General features: G+C 47.2%; 2 protein-coding genes across 3 annotated transcripts in view; one reads left to right on the forward strand and one right to left on the reverse strand.

Moving 5' to 3' along the window:
* slc25a26 (solute carrier family 25 member 26) overlaps positions 1-13,125 on the forward strand; it is a 58,375-nt gene extending 45,250 nt beyond the window's left edge. Inside the window, exons 8-10 of one of the 2 annotated variants that reach the window (XM_017429947.3) lie at positions 293-357; positions 3,182-3,255; positions 12,788-13,032. In XM_017429947.3, the coding sequence (XP_017285436.1) occupies positions 293-357; positions 3,182-3,255; positions 12,788-12,884 (236 nt within the window). In that variant the 3' untranslated portion in view covers positions 12,885-13,032. Of the gene's footprint in view, positions 1-292; positions 358-3,181; positions 3,256-12,787 lie in introns of both variants that reach the window. The other variant, XM_037975064.1, reaches the window with a different exon arrangement.
* Positions 13,126-16,132: 3,007 nt separating this feature from the next.
* Positions 16,133-20,550, reverse strand: part of lrig1 (leucine-rich repeats and immunoglobulin-like domains 1) — a 31,846-nt gene continuing 27,428 nt past the window's right edge. Inside the window, exons 13-18 of the mRNA XM_017429978.3 lie at positions 20,164-20,523; positions 19,519-19,800; positions 17,843-18,277; positions 17,614-17,748; positions 17,182-17,463; positions 16,133-16,676 (exon numbers count right to left, since the gene is read on the reverse strand). Of these exons, the coding sequence (XP_017285467.1) occupies positions 16,492-16,676; positions 17,182-17,463; positions 17,614-17,748; positions 17,843-18,277; positions 19,519-19,800; positions 20,164-20,523 (1,679 nt within the window). The 3' untranslated portion in view covers positions 16,133-16,491. The remainder of the gene's footprint in view (positions 16,677-17,181; positions 17,464-17,613; positions 17,749-17,842; positions 18,278-19,518; positions 19,801-20,163; positions 20,524-20,550) is intronic.

The following is a 20,550-nucleotide window of genomic DNA, read 5'->3' on the forward strand; positions in this document are numbered from 1 at the left end:
CCAGCTTACATCACATCTCAGCTTTAAAAGCTCAACTCCACACTCTCTATTTCTGAATTGAGAAAGCTCCTCGGATGAGAAGCGAAACGTCTTCAGCTACAGAATAGAAGTCCAGTTGTTTTTGTTTTTTAACTTTTTTTTGAATTTACCATGGCCTGGATGACTGAGAATCTACACCAGCATATCCTACTTTAAGTAATTGGCTTTGTGTATGTGTTTATTTGGAGTATTTAACGAGTTTATGAGAGCAGGGAGAGGGGCACTTTGTGAAATATGTCTGTGCCTTTCGTAGGTGCGGTGGCGGCGTTTGTCACGACTCCTCTCGACGTGGCAAAGACCAGGATCATGCTTGCAAAGGTACGCGCACACACAGAGAGAGAGAGAGAGAAACACAGCCCTCTCCACCCACTCCCCCGGTTCTGGCAGCTTCTTTTAAACACTGCTGTCAGGTGATGCCTCGCAGGCAGAGAGCTGAGCGGGCCCGCAGCCTGAGCAAATTTCAACAGTGTCAGCGACGCAGGGCAGAGCGGGCCCCGGGGTAGCTCTGGGACGGCGGAGAGACCTGTGTACACATCCATCACCTGGTTGAATATGGACAGTGTTGCGGAGACATGTTTGTGCACATGGTTAGTGTTAGAGCGAGGACTTGTTGCTGAGTTTCCATCTTAAGGCTGCGAGTCACAGAGAGGTGAAGCAAAAGGACATCCTCTCTCTCTCTGTGAGGTGCTATTCCTCCTCTTCCTCGCCACCTTTTCTTTTTTTTTTTTTATTCCTCTGGCTTGGTCTAACTGTATGTCTGGCTTCCTTCTCTGCATCCTGTGTGTGTGTGTTTAAAGGGTAAGTGAGTTCAGCGGTACCCCACCCCCACCCCACCTCCTCACACACTCACAGAGTCCGTCCTTGGAGAAGACACAGTGTTCCATTTCCGCCCCCAGTCCTAACTAATGAGATACTGGAATTAAGAAAACACTCCGACAGTCTTGATCTCTAGTGAGAAGCTGTTGGCTGTAGGTGGATGTGCACGGTACAAAAGCTTCCAGTAAACATTATCTGACAGGCAGCTGCTGTAATCTAACCACCCGCAAAGGGCCCTGGCTCCGGCTGTGGTGAGCCGAGCTGAGCGTATAACTTTATAAGGCCAAGAGTTGGGTTCACGTTGCAAAAAGCTTGTTTCACTCCAACAGAAAGGAAGTTCTGGAGTTTTGAGGTTTTTAGCAAAATGGGAACGAAGGTCTTTAGGTAAGGTTTGACAGTTGTTTTTATTAATATGACTTTTAAGATATTCAGTAAGATGCACACTGCAGAACTAACTCGTTAGTTTATCTGTTTAATTACTGTTTTAGCAAAAGGACGACTCGAGATTCGGAACATGACATTTCTGTTACCTCCTGATGAGGACACATTCGAAGACCGTGATTAAGAAAACCAAGCAGGTTTTATTTTGCCATGAGTCTCCATCGATTTCTGCAGTCCTGTCTTTGTAACGTGTACAAACAGTTGTTTTGCAATTTTCTCGTTGTTCAGTGACCTTTATATGTGCTACAGGTAAACAAATATCAGAATTCCTTAATAATCATTTTGAGGAACAGTGTTTTTAAACACTAAAGGGATTTTTTTATGCAACAGTTGACAATGTGCCCAACTGTGCTCACTCATTTGAAGTTCTATGCATATTTTTTATTATACACTCAGGTTAACTAATCAGGACAAGCACCAGATCAGATCAGCAGTGAACCGTGTTCTCATTTACACCATAACCTTTAAAATAGAGATTTCCCCATTTATACCACTATAAGAATCAATTAAAAAGCTGGAAATGGGAAGTTTTTATAAGATATTTCTTTAGATATTAAGTGGACTTTAGGATGTGTTTACTGAACACATGGGGTAATGGTTAACTGTACAAAAGGTGTGATTTAACATTTACTGATTTTGTCTCAAAAATGTCAATATTCTGGCATTTTTGGGGGAATCACCAAATCCAATTAAGTTTCTCATTCTCCAAAAAAATCACTTATAGTTTCAAAAGTGACAGAAATAGAAAAAGATGATTTCTAACATACTTTTTAAGCTTTGACCCACTCCAGCTGAAGGGAGAGGCAGATAAGTTAAAGAGAGACGGAGCAGAGTTGGTGTTGACGCGTTTGGACAGTTTGGATCGCACTGACGGGAGGAAATTTGGGTGTTGGAACCCGTTACACATCAGCTTCCTCGCCACAGCCGGGTGAATGAAAGGCTGGCGTTGTGCGGCAGGCGGCGCCTTCATCGCCGCCCTGCCGCGAGAGTCGGAGTCAGGATGACGGGCGCTCGTGCAACAAACGGCTCCTGTTATTTGTCTGGAGCCGTTTCGAAGAATCTGAAAGGTGTGTTTTAGATTTGAAATCAGACACAACTCTGAGATTGAGTCAAATAAAGAGATTTTATGTGTCAGCAGTCAGACGGGGACTGTGTGTCTTCAGTGAGTGTGCGTTTTGGACACCCTGTTCTCTCATCATCCCCCCCCCCCTTTCACAGCAGTAAAGGAAAAGAAAACTTGTCAGCCGAGGAGAGTAATTTCTCAGCCACCTGTCTCCAACAGGAACAGGAGAAACCCGTGTGTTTTTCCTGTTAACACTAAGAAACTATCGACTCATGCACAATTTACAGCAAATACAATAAACTGTTTCCTCCGCATTGGTGGATTTGTAGCGTTGATTGGTGTGCATGCACCTAAATAAATACATTTTATGTCTTCCCTTCCTTCCACCGCCTTTTTCTTTTTTCCTCTTTCGTTCTGGCCCTCTCCACACACCCTCACCTGACCCAGACCGGCCAGCTCCTGCCCCCCTCGTGCCCCTCTGCCACTCCGAGGTGATGGATTAAAAACTCTTCAGCCAGCTAATCTGTGTTGGCCAAATAAAAGCGCTGGATTGATGAGTGTGGAAGAGGGGAGAGGGGGGGACAAGGAGACTTTGTTGAGTGTGTTTTTGTGGGTCGGGCAAATGGTGGGTGCTAGAGGTGACACCTGCGCTGACACAGCTGTCCCTGAGCGCAAAAAGGAAAGAAAAAAATGAAGGGGGGGGCAGGGCAGATAAAGGAAACTCTACTGAGGAAGACTAAACAGGGTGTCCGTTCGAGGAGCAGGAAGCAGATGAGACAACCTATCTGTCATCGCGCCTCTGTTTGCTCTGTGTCTCTCCAGGCAGGCTCAGCCACGGCGAGCGGCAACATCCCGCTGGTGCTCTACGACGTGTGGAGGAGTAAAGGCCTTCCGGGGTGAGTGCGGCCCCCCCCTTTCCGTTGGGTCACGTGTTCAGAAGCCACTGTAACCGTTAGAAACCGAACAAGCCTGCGTATACACAAACCATTTTCTTTGCACCTCCCATGTCATTTAAAAAAAAAAAAAAAAAACAACTTATTTTGCATGATTTGATTTAAACAAGCCGGATCCCTCACGTAATCAAGTTTGATGACGGAGCGGCCACTCCGGGGAGTGGGGAATTTACAGCCGCGGCTTGAAAAATGAGATGCATAAAAGCTTTTCCTGCCAACCCGCTCCGCCGTCCTATTGATTAAGGTGTTACAAGGGCCGAGTGGAAGGGTTTATTTGAGTGTTTTGATGTGTTTATGATGCGCGCCGGACAAAAGGCCAGGTCTAATGGGGCCGTAGGGGGCTGCCAGCGCTAAAAACAAACCCTCAGTTGCTGCGAATAATAGGCCGCTTGTGTGCAAGCCACCATCATTTAGTCAGGAAGCGTCGCGGCTTAATACTCATAGCGCCTGGGACTGGGCCATACACCAGCAGGACATCACTTCTTTGTTCCACAAACACATACACACTTGCAAATTCAAACCGCAGGGGTTTTTTGTTTGTTTGTTGTTGTTGTTGTTTTTTATATGGAAGTTTTATTGCTGGAATCTAATTAAAGAGAAATTACCCAGAAGCTTCTCAACACCAAAAAAAGAGCTTTCACACGTTAGCAATAAGCTTGGATGTCACTTTTACTTGTAACTCTGACTGGGACAGAATTCAAAGAGTTCAAAAAGCCCAGTATTTAAGTCCAGCTCTTTCTGCTACAGCTTTAAGAATCACTGGCTTCTGACTGTTGAAGACTGGTTAAAAATCTAGAGCATGTTCGACATTTAAGCGACATGGTTTTTCAAGGCTCTGCGACTCACATGAGGATATTGAGAACCTCTCCCTTTGAGACATTTTGAAGACTCCCTTTTAAATGTCATTCAGAAACTAGTCTCCAACAGTTCCAGCCCGGTGAGATGCTAGCTTTAACCAAGCAGGCACTTCACATCCTCACAGCTCGGTGCCACATGGAAGCATTCAGTGCTTCTCTCCTCTTTTATCTCATCCAGCCATCATCCTGGAGAACATGCACCACTGTAAGCTCCATAGCACGGCGAGCTCCTTTTCTTTTGTTGATAATCAGCGTAACCAGAGAAGGTAAAGTTTTACAGCTCAGGGCACACACCAGGTGAAGAGCAGAGACAAAAGAAGGGGGGGTGAGGGGTGGGGGTAATGTAAAAGGCTAGTCGCTGTTGTTCTGCAGGGCCAAAGGCCCGCTTGTTGCACTGGTGCATGCCTGATACAAATTGCTGGGGCTTTAAAGCTATAATTATGGTAATAGGCCCAATTGCAGTGTAGTGAAGCTCTAAAGTGCTTCCATGTGTGTGCCCTGCCCCAGAGACCATAGCTTAGCAGCGAGCGCTGCAGCCACCCCTCCACCCCTCCACCCCCCTCACAGTAACCTGCAAACTAACCAAACTGCACCAGCAGTCATGTCAGAACAGAAGACAAATGGCCAACACGTCCTCAAGCGTTTTCAGATTTACTGCTTATGCAAAAACCGAAGAGGGAGAAATGCAAATGTATTTGAACCCGCTGCACACAACAAAGCAGAGCCTCTTGAAACATGTGGTAAGCCTTAATCACATTTTTATTGTTCTTCTGCTTTATAAATTGAGGTTTTTGTTTTTTTTTACATATTTCTGAGTTTTCACACATGCAACGTTGCTCTGAAATTCTCCAGACAGCCTCTGAAGGGGACTGCATGAGAGAATGTAAACGTCTGCATCTGACGAAGCCAACTTTTTGCTGACTTCACCAAGTTAGCTTCCCAGTATTAAGTATGGAAAACCTCAACGTGAGTCCATGTGTGAACAGTGCTGGTAAAAATTCAGCCAGTGCCTCCCTGTCTGTTGCTTTGACTCATTTGTTCACACTGGCAGTAAGTACAGTATTTATTCTGTTTTCATGTCAATACAAAACACTCACCACAGACAGCTAGGAAGCCCGCTCCGCTATCACCGATGTGCTGTAAACAAGACGCATTCTTTTTTTTTTTTTTTTGCGCGTCCTGCTTTTGATGTGCTCTTCTCAGGGAGCAGTTCAAAGTATCTCCAGCTGTGAGGATGCATCTCACACAGAGCACCTCCTGCTGAGCAGTGCACGTGTGCACGACCTTCCTTTCCCCAGCTGGGAGGTTCAAAAGGTGTTTTTGCAGATACCCTCAACCACGAGGCTCTTTCACAAAACACCAGGACCGACGCCTTCTGGTCGTCTTGGCACGACTTCAGAAAGGACCAGGGTGGCACAGGGTGTCGAAGCCAACCCACCGCTGTTGCGCCTTTGAGCCACCGAGGGAGGTAGTTACAGCCGTAACGGTCGACATATGGAAGGGGAAGCCAGCTTCACGGCTAAAGGTGATGATAGAAGGTCTGTGAGACCAGCTGGCCGGAGGATTCAGAATGTGTGACATATCCGAGGAGGTGTCCGACATATATTTTATATGTAGCACTCCACGTCAACGCTGCTGAATTACACTCTATCCCTCTTTTGATTCATTAACAAAAGCGTACATCTTTGTGGGACATGGGCGGTACGATTGGTGATTTATGAAGGACCAAAGACAACTTAAATAAAGGCCCATCTTTGTGGCCTGATTTGTGAAAGAGCCTAGAGTTGTTCTACGTCTGCTAAGTTGTTTCATATTCCCAATTCAGTAGCTTTGATGAGGCCTTCTGCTGGTGAAAGCCATGAAGATCTGGGCAAGTTGGGTTCTTTAGCCAAGATGATGTTTGGTTGGATGCTATAGTACCAATTGTTCTGACGTTCTAAGGAACACATTAATGTAGGTACGCTAAACAGTGTAAAAATCGACCTGCCTTATTCCTTCAATCGGGATTGGGTTAAGAGGGAAACCCCGTCAGTCAGAGCTGAAAAGGCTCTTACGGTGAGAGGTGAAATGTCTTCCAAAACCCAAAATAAATGTAGCTGTTTTTGAAGAAATCAGAATCACCATGAATGTGAAACTGAGGGTCTGCAGTCATCCAGGTGATGATACATCTGTATATATGAGTCAAATCAGTGTTAGTCAGAGTGAACATCTGTGGGGGCTACTCACAATGGTAAGGTTTTTGTTTTTAGGATGCATTGCTCATACCCTTTAGTTAATTCATGTCCCATAAATTCTGTTAATTAACTAAGGAACCCCTTATGGGACATGGATAATATGATTGGTGATTGGTGATTTATGAAGAACCAAAGGCAACTTAATTTACCCTAAGGGGTTAATTTATGGGACATAAAGAGTGAGGGTGTTTGCCTGTGGATGAATTGGGACACCCCCTACCCCTTGACATGAGAATACAAAAACCCAATAAAAGGGGGGACGGAGTTAAACCGGATTTGGTCTTGGTGTCCTAATGCAGCGGCCCCCAATCTTTTTAGCTCCACGGACCGGCCTTTAGACCGGCATGAAAACGGGGGTATTTTTTTAAAACATAATAAACGTAAATCCAAGATGTACTCACAACTTTGTTAGTTGCGTCCTGGTATTGCGTTATCATCATGAGTCTAAAACTAAACTTATCACTTCCTTCTGAGAACACCATTACTACGGTAAAGCACGGTGGTGGCAGAATCATGCTGTAGGGCCTATATTTTATTTCAAACGTGGCCTTTGAAGATATATTTTATAAAAGAGAAAATTAATTGCTTTCAGATTCATTTGACTATTGGCCACTCTTTCCTACATGTATCTTTAGTGTACTCAGCCAGATTCCTCAGGAGAGCTGATTGGTCAATGTTTCAGGGATGTCTCAGCGGCTGGTCAGGCCGTGTTGTCAGTGAGTCAAGGTACCCTGGGGAGCGGGGGGGGGGGGATATTCGAGCTCTGGCTCTGCTCTGACGTCTGAGTCCACAGGTGGGCAAGATCCCAGACAGGAAATGTAACTCTAGTGGAGAGTTGAGACAAAACAAGAGCCTGGAGTTTAAAATTAGTTCCCTCCTCACACTGCTGGCTAGCAGGCCAGCTTGACGATCTGGAAGACTGAGTGGAATGTGTTGAGACATGTTTTCTCTGATTCACTTTGAGTAGTATTCAATATTGTTGCATTAGTAATGTTCCCCCAGATCAAGCCTTTAGCCCCAGGAGTGCTTGGGCGGAATAAAAACCAGAATGCAGCGAAAGGGAGAACACTTAACTGAGGGCCGGCGTATGGTTTTCGGAACGTTTGTGTTAATTTACTCTCAGATAAACACACTTACGCTCACTTTTAGGTTTCACACAGGCACCTACAGCTGACCAACCTCAGGTCAAAGCTTTATTAATCTGGATGTTTGAATTTAAAGTTACCAAAATGACAGTGTGCAACATGGGAGTCTGTCAGTGACATCACTTTTATATTTTTAAGTCCAAGCGCCACTTTTTGAAAACTCGAATCAGAAGTTTATTCTTGGACAGGAAAAGAAAAAGAAAATTGCAATAGTGATCAAAGATGTGTGAAAGTAACCCTAAAGACACGTCACAGCTTCAGGTTTGCCATCCAGCCGTTTTGGTATTTTTGGACTCAGGAGTGGTTCTATATGGCCAAGAAAATGTGCTGGGGAGTGATACATGAAACCCAATCAGGCGGAGGGGTTTTCTTGGTAAGAAAAAAATTCAAACATGGAATTATTTTTAGAAGGACCCCCCTCACATTGTTTAAAAGGAATGCATCTGGCTAATGGCCCCGTAGTGACGTATATAAACTTATTGACTTGGTTTTTCACGTGACGTTGAGACAAGATGGAGTCTGTTTGAATACTGGATGGGTTGCGAAGACAAAGTAAACAGATTTCCCACATCTTTAACATGCATTATGATGAGAAAAGAACTGTACAAAAGTTGGTATCAGTGCTTAAAGGGGTATTTTGGTGGCGTTCTGTATGAAAGTTATGAGGAAATAATATCTTACAGCTTTTTAAACAGACAGGGTTTGAAGAAAAAGAGTCCAACAGGATGTTTGGAATATCTATGTGGGTTTGGACTGGACCAGGGTGTAGGCTCTATTACAATTTAGCTAACAGCTCAGCACGCCTACTGAAACCTGGTAAAGGTCTTTAACCAGGCCGCCGAAACTAGGACCAGGACAGTATGTGGTACACCAGAAACTGGAACCAAGGCGTGGAGCGTGCTTTAAGGCTGAATTCAAACTGTAAACACAAGAAGAAGAAGACTCCTTCAGGTTATGGCTCAGATCAGAGCAGTGTTGCCAACTCCTCAGTAAGGAAAGCAGCTACTGGCTGGCACGAGATGATGTCAATGTCTAATTTGCAAATTTCTTCTGTTGATTCTTGTTTTTTGTTGTTGTTGTTGGCAAAAGACACATTTACATCTCGCCACGGATCAGTCAGCGGTGACTTCACACATACCTAATTCATTTGCAGTCTGGACACAGACGGATGATTCTCTCCTGTTCTGATTGCAGGATTTATACTCCACGAGAAGTTGAGAGGTCTGCTCTCTCCGCTCGTTCCACAAGAACATTTCATGCTTCAGGAGAAACCCCATTCCTGATCTCCAGTAGCTAAAGTTAGCTCCAATCAGCTAATATTCCCAGCATGACCTCAGCCACACTGATCCCCTCCTCCCACTTCACAGTTCTGGCCAATCACACAGTAGTTGAATCAGACCCCGGGAGAAAAAAGTTCTCCCAGGAGAACAAAATGATGCAACTGCTTCGGAGAGAGCAGATTTCTTCACTTCTCCTTTAAGTTCTTTAGGTTGGGGCAGGGGCCCAGGGCAGCAACTGCTGCTTGTTGAAGAGTAAGAACGATCCATGTTTCCATGTCAGAGGCTCCAAAAGTCCCTAACACCAGCAGAAAGTATTGCTAGATTTTTTTCCTAGTTTCCTTTTTGAAAACGAGTCACCATTGGGCTCCGAAAACTTTGCAAATATAGCAACAAAGCTGCTCCGTTGGCAACACTGGATTAGAGGTGGGGCTGTGAGCTCAACTTCATGCAAAATGCAATGGTGGCCTTTCACTCTGGCACCCATCTTCAAAATATACGAGTTCCAGAAAAACTGCGTTTCTGTGTGGACTCGAGGCTGAAACGAGAAAAAAAAAACCTACCGTTTTATTCACAAAAACCGTTCCTGTGTGGACGGCCCCTGAAAATGCCTTTTATTTGTGTTCTAACAAGAAATGTAAGACTCAGCAGGCGATTTATGCAATCTTAGTTCAGAAGAAGCATTGTATGCCTCTCGGCTTCTATGTGCGTTTATAGGTTCATTTCCTTTTCTCTTTGTGAAAATTCGGAGCTCGAAAAGCATGATTGCAAAGCACGAAACTCATCTCCTCAAGCAGCGGCTCCCAGATTTTGTACTTTGTGTGTTTGTAACACTCCTTTAAGGATGATGAAAACCCTGTCTCAGTATTGCAATACTTTAAAGTTGTTTTTTTTATTATTGTAAATGAAAAGCGATGGAAACATAAGTACCTGAACTCCTACGCAGATGATAAATACAGACAGCCCCCCAACACACACACACACACTTTCTCTTGTTTCTTTTGTGGCTGTGTGTTTCTGTGTGTGCACATGTCCACAAGCACCAAATGCTCTTCATCCGTTACATCTGGCCGAGACCGGGCCAGACCATGTGAGCGTGGGGGCGTGCTGGCAGACGCAAGGTGTTGGTAGGCAAACGCACTGCAAGGAAAAGACAGAAAGAGGGAAGGAAAACTTCAAAAAATAAAAAAAAGAGAGAGAGAGAGAAAAGAAATGAACAAAAGGGACAAAGTCAGCATGTGACTAAGAAGTGGATGACGCAGCGAAAGAAAGGAAAAATCAGACGCAGGAGAAATCCCCCAAACAACTGAGCCAGCTGGGGGGGTGGGGGGTGGAGGGGGTGTTGGATGGACGGACAGCAGACAGACATGTGTGGATGTCATCTGACCATCACTCAAGCACAGAGAGGGAGAGAAAGAGACGAGCCCCAGTGAGAAACAAAGGTTGGCGCTTGAAGCCTAATCCCAAAAACAGCTGTGTGTAGCAGGACGGGGGGGATGAGGGAGGGAAGGGGGAGATGGGCGCTCCTTCATGGCCCGTAACATCCTCCGACCTCTGCAACGTCAACAGCATCTTGTCAGGCCCCGGGTTGCGTAGGGGGCTCTGCAACAAACCCCCCAGTACCTGCCTTCAAGTCAGCTCCTGTCAGTGACGTGAGGACGACCATCATACAGACGAGATAAAAAAAGTTAGGTACATCTATATAAATGTAACCCCCCGATTAAACAACAATGTATGACATGTTCGACAAAATACAGAAGCTTTGACACATCAGGACGTAAAACAAATGATCGGGTCTTTACCAGGTTCTAAAAGGATTCAAATGTAACCCCAGGTGTACAAAAACACACAACAGGTTCCACCTTAAACAGAAACAGAGGTCAAACAGACAAGCTCTGTGTGGAAAACTGAGTCGAGCCTCTTTTAGCAACAATAACCTGAAGTAGTTGTTTTCTGTCTGACTTTATCAGTCTCCCACATCGTTGCCTCGGTTCATCGATGTTCGCAGACATTTGTTTTCTGCGTAGCTGTCTTAGGGCCCCCACCACAGCATTTCAATCAGTTCGAGGTCTGGAACTGATTGGACCGCTCTCTTTCGGCCGTTCTGTTGTAGATTAGCTGCTGTGTTTGGGCTCGTTGGGCTCATTGTTCTGTTGCATCCTGACCCAGTTTGGGTCAGCCGACGGACACACGGCCTCGCGTTTGACTCTGGAATCCTTTGGTCAGTGACTTCAAAGAGCCCAAACCATGAGCCCTCCACTACCGTTCTGGAGGTTATTGTACAGATTTTTTTTTTCTTACCAAAGTATGCATTATGGGTAAACACCTCAACTTTGATCTCATCTGTCCAGAAGTCCTGTGGTTCCTTCAGATGAAGCCAGTTGTGCTGCTTTTTCCGGGCAACCTTTCCCAACAAGCCATGATTATTCAGCCTTTTTCTAATTGAACTTTAACCATTAACCTGCTAACTGTCTGAGACGGAGCTCTTCGGCTTTTTGCAGTTTCTTTGAACATTGCACGGCCTGACTTTGGGGTGACTTTTGCAGCTGTTTAAAATATTTTCCACTTGCAAATACTGTTGTTTGGAAATGAACTTCACCCCTACCAGCAACAGCTGCTTCTCTCAGGTCATTGCTGATGTCTTTCCTTCTTGGCATTGTGTTAACACAGGCCTGGATTCTCCAGAGCAGCCCACTGCTAAAACTCTTGATTTCATAGAGCTGCTCACACTTCAGTTAATCGGGACAATTTGATCGGCAGCACCTGGCTGCTACTTTTACCCCTAAGGAAGCAGCAAGGGTGGATTTAGGTTTCTAAACCAGCCACTCCATTTATTTGAAGAAACTATATTTTTAAGTGAAATAAAAACGAGAAAGCAAAGTTTCCTCAATTGATCAGGGTGGCCGAAGATTAATCCACGATGGCTAAGGCCACCATTGGCCACCCTCTGGCTCCGCCATTGCACCAAAATTGCTCCCTCTGATACATATACGTCCCTCTGTGCCGACTCCTACAGTGAATTATCACTACAATTAGGTCAATATATTCTCCCTCCAAATATCTATCAGCAAACAGATTTCATCCCTTGTGGAAAACTTTGTCAAAACTTATTTTCAGTCGATCTGAAACACAACATGTCCGTGCGGCTAAACACCATCAGGCGCAGAAAAATCAAACGATATTCACGCTAAAGGACGTATATTTGGAGCCAATTCAGTTCCAGTCGAGAAAAACACTCATCTTGAAAACTAAAGATCCAAATCTTTAGAGAATCTGAGTTAACAGCTTCTCAGATCAAGCTACAGAAAAGAGAAGTTTTCACCATACACAAAAAAAGGTTTCACACTCTAAAGTTTCATAGTAGTTTGAGCACATTTTATAATAAACGTTTTAACTCCTCACCACTCCACTTTGCATCAGACTGTTTGTTTATTTTACTTTTTTTTTTTACATTGTCACCCTCTCACCCGAACCGTGTCTGTGTCGGTACTTGTCATTGCGTGCCGCTCAGCAGGTGACTCATAATTTGGTCGGCCTAATCCCAAAAACAACAGACCTGTAGTGTAAAAAAAAATGTAAAAAAACCTGCCAAAGTGGAGTGCTGACAAACACGAGTCCTGGGAACTAAGCAGACATTCGCATGAAGCGGATTATACAGATGTCAACCTGCTGGGAGTAGAGTTGATCAGCTGCGAAACGAGCCCAAATCATCAGCCCTCCACCGCCGTGCTGGACAGTTTGTTTGATTGTCAGACCCCGGTGGGCAGCATTAAATTGTCTTTAATCAAAATGTCCTCATTTTCCATGAAATTGGAATAATTGCCAGAATAGGCTTCAATCCAGATCGTGTGAAACTAAAGCGATGCGTCCCGATCTCTTTGCAGGACAACTTCGATGTCTTCGGCTGTCCTGGGTGCAAATAAAAGTCCTAACAAAGCGTCCTTGTCCTGGTTTGTCTGCAGTCTGTTTGCAGGCAGCCTACCACGGATGGCCTTCATCAGCGCGGGCGGTTTCATCTTCCTGGGAGCCTACGAGAAGGTCCGGCGCTCTCTGCTCTAGCGGGACGTCCACTCCCCCCCTCCCCCGCCGTGCGCCGGCGGTTCGGAGCGCCGATCTGTTGGAGGGACTGCAGGGAAGGCGTCCCAGGAAGCGTCGCCGTTGGTCCCCATGCAGCTGGGCCCCCCCGAGGAGCATGAAGGAAGGGGGCAGGGACTACGTTACCCAGAGTGCTGCATTCCAAATCATTCGTTGAAGTGACTTTTGTATTTTATTTTGCAGGTAAATAAATTTTTAGACATGACAATGGTATGTTTGGCAACTTCTTTAGCTTCCTGTGTATCCCTCTGGGCTCCAGTCTTACATGATTTAATATCCTTTTTAGTGTTTTAGTCTAGTTTTTTTCACTTTTTTAAGACAAGACACCTGCGTATAAAACCCACTGGGGATGAACAGAAATATGCCAGCATTTATTTTATTCCCACTGAGCACAGCTAACCCCATCCACCTGCAGGAACCTGCTCCCCCTCCCTCCGATCACAGGTTTTTGGTTGAATTACCACAGCTGTAGGTTTATCTCAAATCTCGGCTGTCTACACAAGCTTTTACACCACAGCTCGGGCTTTACTGGCCACTTTTTTTTTCTCTCCCAGGGAGTTGACAAGCTTATCTTATTCTGCACTTATAACGGTGGAGTTTTTTTCCATCTCTCTGCTTGGTTTGCTGCGTTTAAATACCTGAGCTGGATTTCCACGGCCGATGCGTTGATAGGAACACCACGGGGATTGCTTTCGCAGACGTTCGCCTTAAGAACATTTGAATGTCGCCGCTGCTGGGCGGAAACCTGGTGTCTCCAAAAATGCAACTGTTCGAGAACTACAGAAAAAAAAAGGTCTTTCTTTTGCGCACAGTGACGATATATTAATTTAGTACAGTTTATCCAGTGATTGTGAAATACTGACTTGTTGCTCGCTGCCATGTAATTTCCTGTCTGTCTGTCTGTTGGCAAAATATCTTGTGAACGACTGAACAGATTTAAATGAAACTCTCAGAAAGTAATAACTGGATTGGATTCACTTTTGAACCCAGTTCAAGATGGTTGCTACACCTAATTAAACAGCCAATTTTACAGATGCTGACCGAAGATTTGGTGTGGTGGTAGCTGAGAGTCGGTCCCAGCACACACTCTGAGGGCTAACTGATGACGTCTGTGTTTCAAGCCTTCTTTTGTTTTTGAAGCGACTTTTTTTTTCATGCGTTAATTAGATTGTGTTCAAAGTTTATACAATAAATGCCTTAAAGGAGCCGGCGCCAACAAATGTCTGAGGAGGAGATGTAATGAAAGTTTGCAGTCAGGCTGAATGGAGGGAAATCTTCAGATTTTATTTAATCATAGACGAGTTTAGGATTAGATGTGACCTCCTTTGTGGCTGCAGTAAAATGCTGACTCAGTGCTCTGCTGTTTTCCAGTCTCATGCTCCAAAGTAGTTATTTCAGGAAAAAAAAAAACTAACAAAACTAACAAAGGCCTCCTCTTCATCTTGGTGAAGGATCATCTTAGTGACACACGGAGGAGCAGTGGGACAGGATCGTTGAGTTAGCCCTGGCGTCCTTCGGTGTAAAAGAGACCTGCTAAATCCTGGCAGGGGGAGGTCTGAGACAAACGGCCTCACAGGTGGGACTGAGCGACGATTGGTGGAGGCCGCAGCCCGGGGTCGTGTCAATCATCTGGCGACAAACGTCCATCTGGAACGCACATTCTGACCTCGAGGCAGCGGCAGATGCTTTAAACAGCCTGCAGAGGGAAAAAAAATATGCCTGCTGTCTTAGGAGCTTCAAGGAGGCCAGAGACATTCCTGGTTGGAAGATTAACTCTGAGTGTGTGTGTGTGTGTGTCTGCTTTGAAGATCATGATCTTTAGGTTTCATGTTGTGGCGCACGCTCCATTTGAACTGATGGCTTCTCCATAACTGCCGTGACAAGACGGAGCACCGCTAAACGCTAAATGGTGTTACTGTAACAACAACATCCGCTCTTTGTGTTTGCACAGGTGTGTGTGTGTGTGTGTGTGTGTGGGGCGAAAAACAGGCAGGATGCAGGTGATTATAGCAAAATGGGATTTTTTTTTATTATCATCATCAGACACTTTGTTAGAAACGTCACCGTTTTTTTAGCTTTGACATCGGTACAACGGTTTCAGACAGTTTGCTTCAATAAATTAGTGTCAGAACTGCACGCTACTCCCCCCCTCCCCCCCCCCCCCCCCCCGGTTATGTCTGCCGGGGTCGGTTTCCCTGCAGGATCTCCGGGTGGATCGGTGCTCGCAGGTGGATGAGAGAGACACAATGGAGTGAGGGGGTGGGTTGGGTGTGGGGGGGGGAGTGCGCATTTCACAAGCTTTGCAACTGTTCCAACGCTAACCTGGAACACAACCGGACTGCAGTGATGTAACTCTGGTGGAATACTGGCCATTTGCTTCTGAATGCACAACTGATCGCCTGTAACACATTACAGCAGTAACATGACGTTTTCCAACTTAGGGGTACAAATTTAATCGCGAACGTGGCCGTAAATGTTACACGTATCTGCAATTTGCTTAAAAAAAACAAAACAAAACAAACAAAAACAAATCCCAGGTAGATCAGAGCAGCGTCTCAGTGATGTGTAATCGAAAAAGGTGGAAGAGCCTCAACGGTGCAGCAAAAAAAAACATGTCGAATTTCCTCAGACGGAGACTGTTCCTGCGTTCCCGTCGGCAGAAGTCTTTACGGAGTGAGTAGAGTGGGGAGAGAAAAAAAAGTGCTTGAACTCGAGCGCCATCTCGCCTCGCGTACCGAAATATTTTCACGTGGAAGCTCTTCCTTCATACCAGGGCGACGCGTTTGGATTGGGTTCCTGTAAGGCCACGGCTGGCAGTGTTTGTCCCAAAAGGAGGAAAAAAAAAAAAAATCAAGTGCAATCAAGTGTTTCCTATAAAAGATGTACCGGTATCTCTCACAAAACGAAAATAAACCATCTGTTGATAAATGCGCTTACAGGGTGAGCTTGCTTTGATCATGCATTAAGGCACTGCAGCTGAATGTTGGTAAAAACTGAAAAAAAAAAAAAAAAAGCTGTTCTTTTTCTAATAAAAATAAAAATATCACTCCTTTCTTCATCATGCACATATATTCAAACACTCCTGTAAAAGTTATATATAATATATAAGAAAACTCTTATGTACAGTCAAAAGTCCCAATGTATATTTCTCTTTTTGCTTAAAAATGCACAAACTGTACAAGATTCCCTACATTTACACGCTTCAAATGCAAGTCACATATTTTTGGAGCTAGAATCTTTTTTCTTTGTTTTTTTTTTTTCCTTTTGTTTTTTTTACTGGTCACCTCCCAAAAGAAGGTTTTTAAAACTATGTACAGCTGATACGCTCAGATGGGACGCCACCCACACAAGCTCCGCCTTCAAACTCCGGACGCTCCTTATATGCTCCCCGAAACACACGCACACGCACACACACACACACACCTTTTTCCCCCCTCCTGGCCGCTCCCTGTCAGTTCAGATGCGGGAGGCTCGGGGCGGTTCCTCCCCCCCCCTCCTCGGATGTGAGGTAGCAGTTTATTTCCCAGTGCAAAGAAAGAAAAGTTTTTTTTTTTTTTTTTGGAGCTGGATGCTAGTCGCTGGCTCGCCTCAGAGGGGCGCTCTCACTCTGAGAGGCCCTGAGGACGTGTCCGTTGGACAACAGAGTCTGCCTGAGCTCGGGCTCACAGTCAGTGTCGGGGCACCCGCGGCTCGTCCCGCCGCCCAGCTTCACCGGCTTGTGGAAGGAGTCCTCCTGTGTGTGTCCCGTTCTGCTCACTGAGGAACACAGAGAAGAAGAGGGGGGGGGGGGCATCAATAATGTGACCTGTATGTTGACAAATATGCATTCAGCTTCAGGAGAGCGAGGCGGTGGAATGTGTGTGAAGATCTGCGGTGACGTGGAGAGCCGATCGGGCTCGCAGTCCCAGAGCAGGCCTGGACCTGCGCCTGCAGGAGTTTAGCGGCGCTGAGAACTGTGCTGTGTTTCAGTGGGGTTTTTTTGTGTTTGTTTTCAGCTCTGCGTGCAACAATGGTACACTGTCAGACGCAAGCAGGAGACAATCGATCAGCGAGCACGCTGGAAGGAATTCGCCTTGACAAGCATTTCTTAACTGTTGCTCATGAAGGAACCACCTGATCCTGCTGATACTCCTGTGGGAGCGCGGGGGGTTCTGGATTTATGCTTTAGGCCCATGAGCGTTTGTTCTGGACCGGAGCGCCGCTGACTTTCTTCCAGGTCATAAAGAAAATGCGTTTCAAGCCCCTCCACAAATCACCGTACCTTTTCTGTCGTCTTGGTGCAGCGGAGTCGTGTTGTGATGTTTGGGAAACGCGGAGCCCTGGACGTCTCTCCGGACGCCGTGGGGCGAGCCGTTGCAAAGCGGAGCGCCGCGTGACCCCGCGCCGCTCCGCTCCTCGGGGGGACAGTGGGAGTAAGGCGGGGGCGCGAGCTGCTGCTGGTACTCTGCGCCTCGGGCCGAGCCGAGCCCGTGGGCCAGGTAGTCGTGGTCTTTGGAGTAGCTGCTCTCCAAGCAATCGGTGCACATCACGGCGCCGTCGAACGCTGCGGGGTAAAAAGAACGAGTGAATCGTTTAGAGGCAGTAAATCAACACTCGGGTTAGGGTGTCGGCTGTAATTATTTCTGATTCTGAGCAGACACCAGGAGCTGCTGGAGGGACAAATGTTTGGACACCAAAGCAGACTGACAGGTACCTGTGGCGTCTACGACATGTCCGTTGGGGTGAGGTCCACCTCCGGCCTCCACACGGATACACACGTCCTGTCGCTCGGACAGAGTACCCTGAGAGGACAGGTAGCTGGGGACGTCCGGAGGGACAATAGTCTCATCTGGGAGAGAGAAACAATTATTTAATTATCCCTTTTTTTCCCTGCTTTTTACGTGTTCTCCTACAAGGTTAGGAGGGAGTGGATGTAAACTCACCTGTGTTGGTCACGCTGCACTCCTCGCTCTTCTTCCTGGTCTGGTAGATGATGCACACCCACACCAGCGACGTCGCCACGATACTCGTGACCACGGCGATGACGATGATGCCTATGGTGATGGTGCTCAGGCCTGTCGGCGCCGCGCAGGCGCTCCTGCGCTGAGTCACCACCAGCTGGCTGTGAGTGCGTGCCGTGCCCAGCGTGTTGGACATCAGGCAGGTGTAGCGGCCGGCGTCCTCCAGCGAGGCGGAGCCGATGATCAGCAGCTGGTTCCCCGGGGTGAAGTGGTGCCTGTCGGAGGGACGCAGCGGCTGGTCGTCGCGCAGCCAGGTGATGCGGGGAGGGGGGCTGCCGAGGGCCTTGCACTGCAGGGCTACGGTCTCTCCCACCACCACACTGCGGTCCTCCAGGTCCGGGGCCGGGCGGGGGGGCTCTGTGGAACATGGGAAGGATAGATTCCTTTTAAAACCCTTCAGGGATCCAGCATTGATGCAAACAATTATTATTAATCTGTGCGATCAAAGAGTGATGCTTAGACTTTCAGGTTTCTGTTTCAGCAATGCTCGTGGATTTAAAAGACTGCAGGAACCCGATGACAGCGACGACACACAGACTGCTGAAGTCTGATGTCAAAACCACTAAAAACGACGATCGTCAAACATCTGTAACGCTGATAAACTCTGACATCAGATAACTTTTTATCACAACACACTAACAAGGTTTCCCTCGGGACAGAATCTTCTTCCGAACAATGTTTTCAGTGTTTTTCCCTGAGCAACTTCACATTCCACTGAAAAAAGCGCATTGAGCTGAATCTGTGTGTGTGTGTGTTGGCCTCTCAGACTGAACACTTCCCTTCACAGTGGGAGACACAGATTAAGAGATCTCACTTAACCCACTTCAGCCGCCTATTTCACCTCTATCAATACCTTCCCCATCTCATCAATCCTACTCCCCCCCACCCCACCACACCCCCGTTTTCTTCTCTACTCTTTCTTCTCTCCCCCAACTCTCTTTTCCAGACAGGGGCCCCTCGACTGCAGCAGCCCCCCCCCCTCTGTTTCTAAAACCCAAACACCCCAGTCAGTATTTTACATCTCTGAGTGGCAAGTCGCACAGCCTGAGAATGCGTCAGAGTGACCACGTTGAATACAGAAACTGTTACTCCTGAGCCCTTTAAGGAGCACCCACCCCCACCCCACCCGCCTTGTTTTTGCTTTGTTTCAGTGTCCAACAACAAGCTGCTGTGCTCCGTTCCAACCCGAAGAACAGAGCTGATCTGTGTGCTCGGACGCTTACAGGAGAGAAACTCTGTTTTTGTTTGGTTTAAGTGTAAAACAGCCAATAAACTGGGAGCAGCGAGGCCTGCAGCGGTGCAGCCATCACTGTCCCTCCCACCGAGAGAGGAGAAGGTGGGGGGTGGGAATGCCTAACAAACACCCCTCTGTGAGTCTCCCTTTCTCCCCCTCTGACCCCTAACTGTGACCTCTGGCCCCTGACCTGCAGCACGGCCGCAGCTGCCGAGAAAAGAAAAATATAAAGCTTCTCATTCTGCAGCCCCAGGCGGACCAATTCCCAACTGAGCGCCCAGCTATTTACAATCTAGCTGTGGGAATATGAGCGCCCGCCGCTCCGCTGCGCCGAGCAGCAGGGCGGGAAGTCGGGAGCTCTTACCCAGCACGGTGAGGGTGGCGTTGGCGGACACGGTGCCCGCTGTGTTTTTGGCCGTGCAGCTGTACACGCCCATGTCCTCCGGCTTGACGTCCGTGATGAAGAACACGTCGTCGTCGGGCATCACGTGCATTCGGCGCTCGCGCGCGGCGGGGAAGTCCGTGCCGCCGTCCTTCTGCCAGGCGATCTCCGGCGTCGGGTGTCCCTTGGCGGCGCACTCCAGCCTGGCGGTGTGGCCCGTTCGGATGGTGCTGTCCCGGGGAGTCTTGACGAAGGACGGCAGCTCTGTGGATGAAGGCAGAAACTTTACGTCGTACTGACTTCATGTACTTGAACTGAACAGATGTTAAGGATTACAGAGCAACTCATTTTGTTCTCTCAAAGACATTTTTCCAGCTGCTGCTGGCATTCACACCCAGGAACGTCCGGCCAGAGGCCCACAGATCGAATCCTGCAGGAAGCTAAATTTTAAATAGGTATTTTTACAACAACTCTGACTTTATCAGAAAGGAGAGTAAATAAACAGCTAATAATATCCTCTCAGTTCATCATGTTCTTGCAGATGGAGGCTGAGTTACTCCAGAGAAAGTGTAACTCATCTTTTTAAGAAAATGAATCATCAAAAATCAACAACCTCTGACAACATACCGTTAACGATGACGTGGGCCTTGTTAGAGTAGGTGGAGCCGAAGTGGTTGGTGATGATGCACTGGTAACGTCCCTCGTGGGCGAAGGTGACGTCCCGCAGGTGCAGGATGGTGGTGTACTCCATCACCCCTCCTCCCATCGCCTCCGGCGTGTGAGGCGTCGCGTTGTGGTGGTGGTGGGCGCGCACGTGGGCGTAGTTCTCCAGCTCGGCGTGGTGAAGCAGCTCCTGGTCCTTGCGCCAGGCGAAGGTCATGGGGGAGGAGCTGCTGCTCGCCACCGTGCAGGTGAGACGCGCATCGCTTCCGAGCACCGTCACCGTGTTCTCCGGCTGAACGGTGATCTGGGGCTTGGGGAGGTCGTCTGGAAGGACGGGGGGTGGGGGTGGGG

The sequence above is a fragment of the Kryptolebias marmoratus genome, linkage group LG4 (assembly GCF_001649575.2).
Source record: "Kryptolebias marmoratus isolate JLee-2015 linkage group LG4, ASM164957v2, whole genome shotgun sequence".
Taxonomy (NCBI): Eukaryota; Metazoa; Chordata; class Actinopteri; order Cyprinodontiformes; family Rivulidae; genus Kryptolebias; species Kryptolebias marmoratus.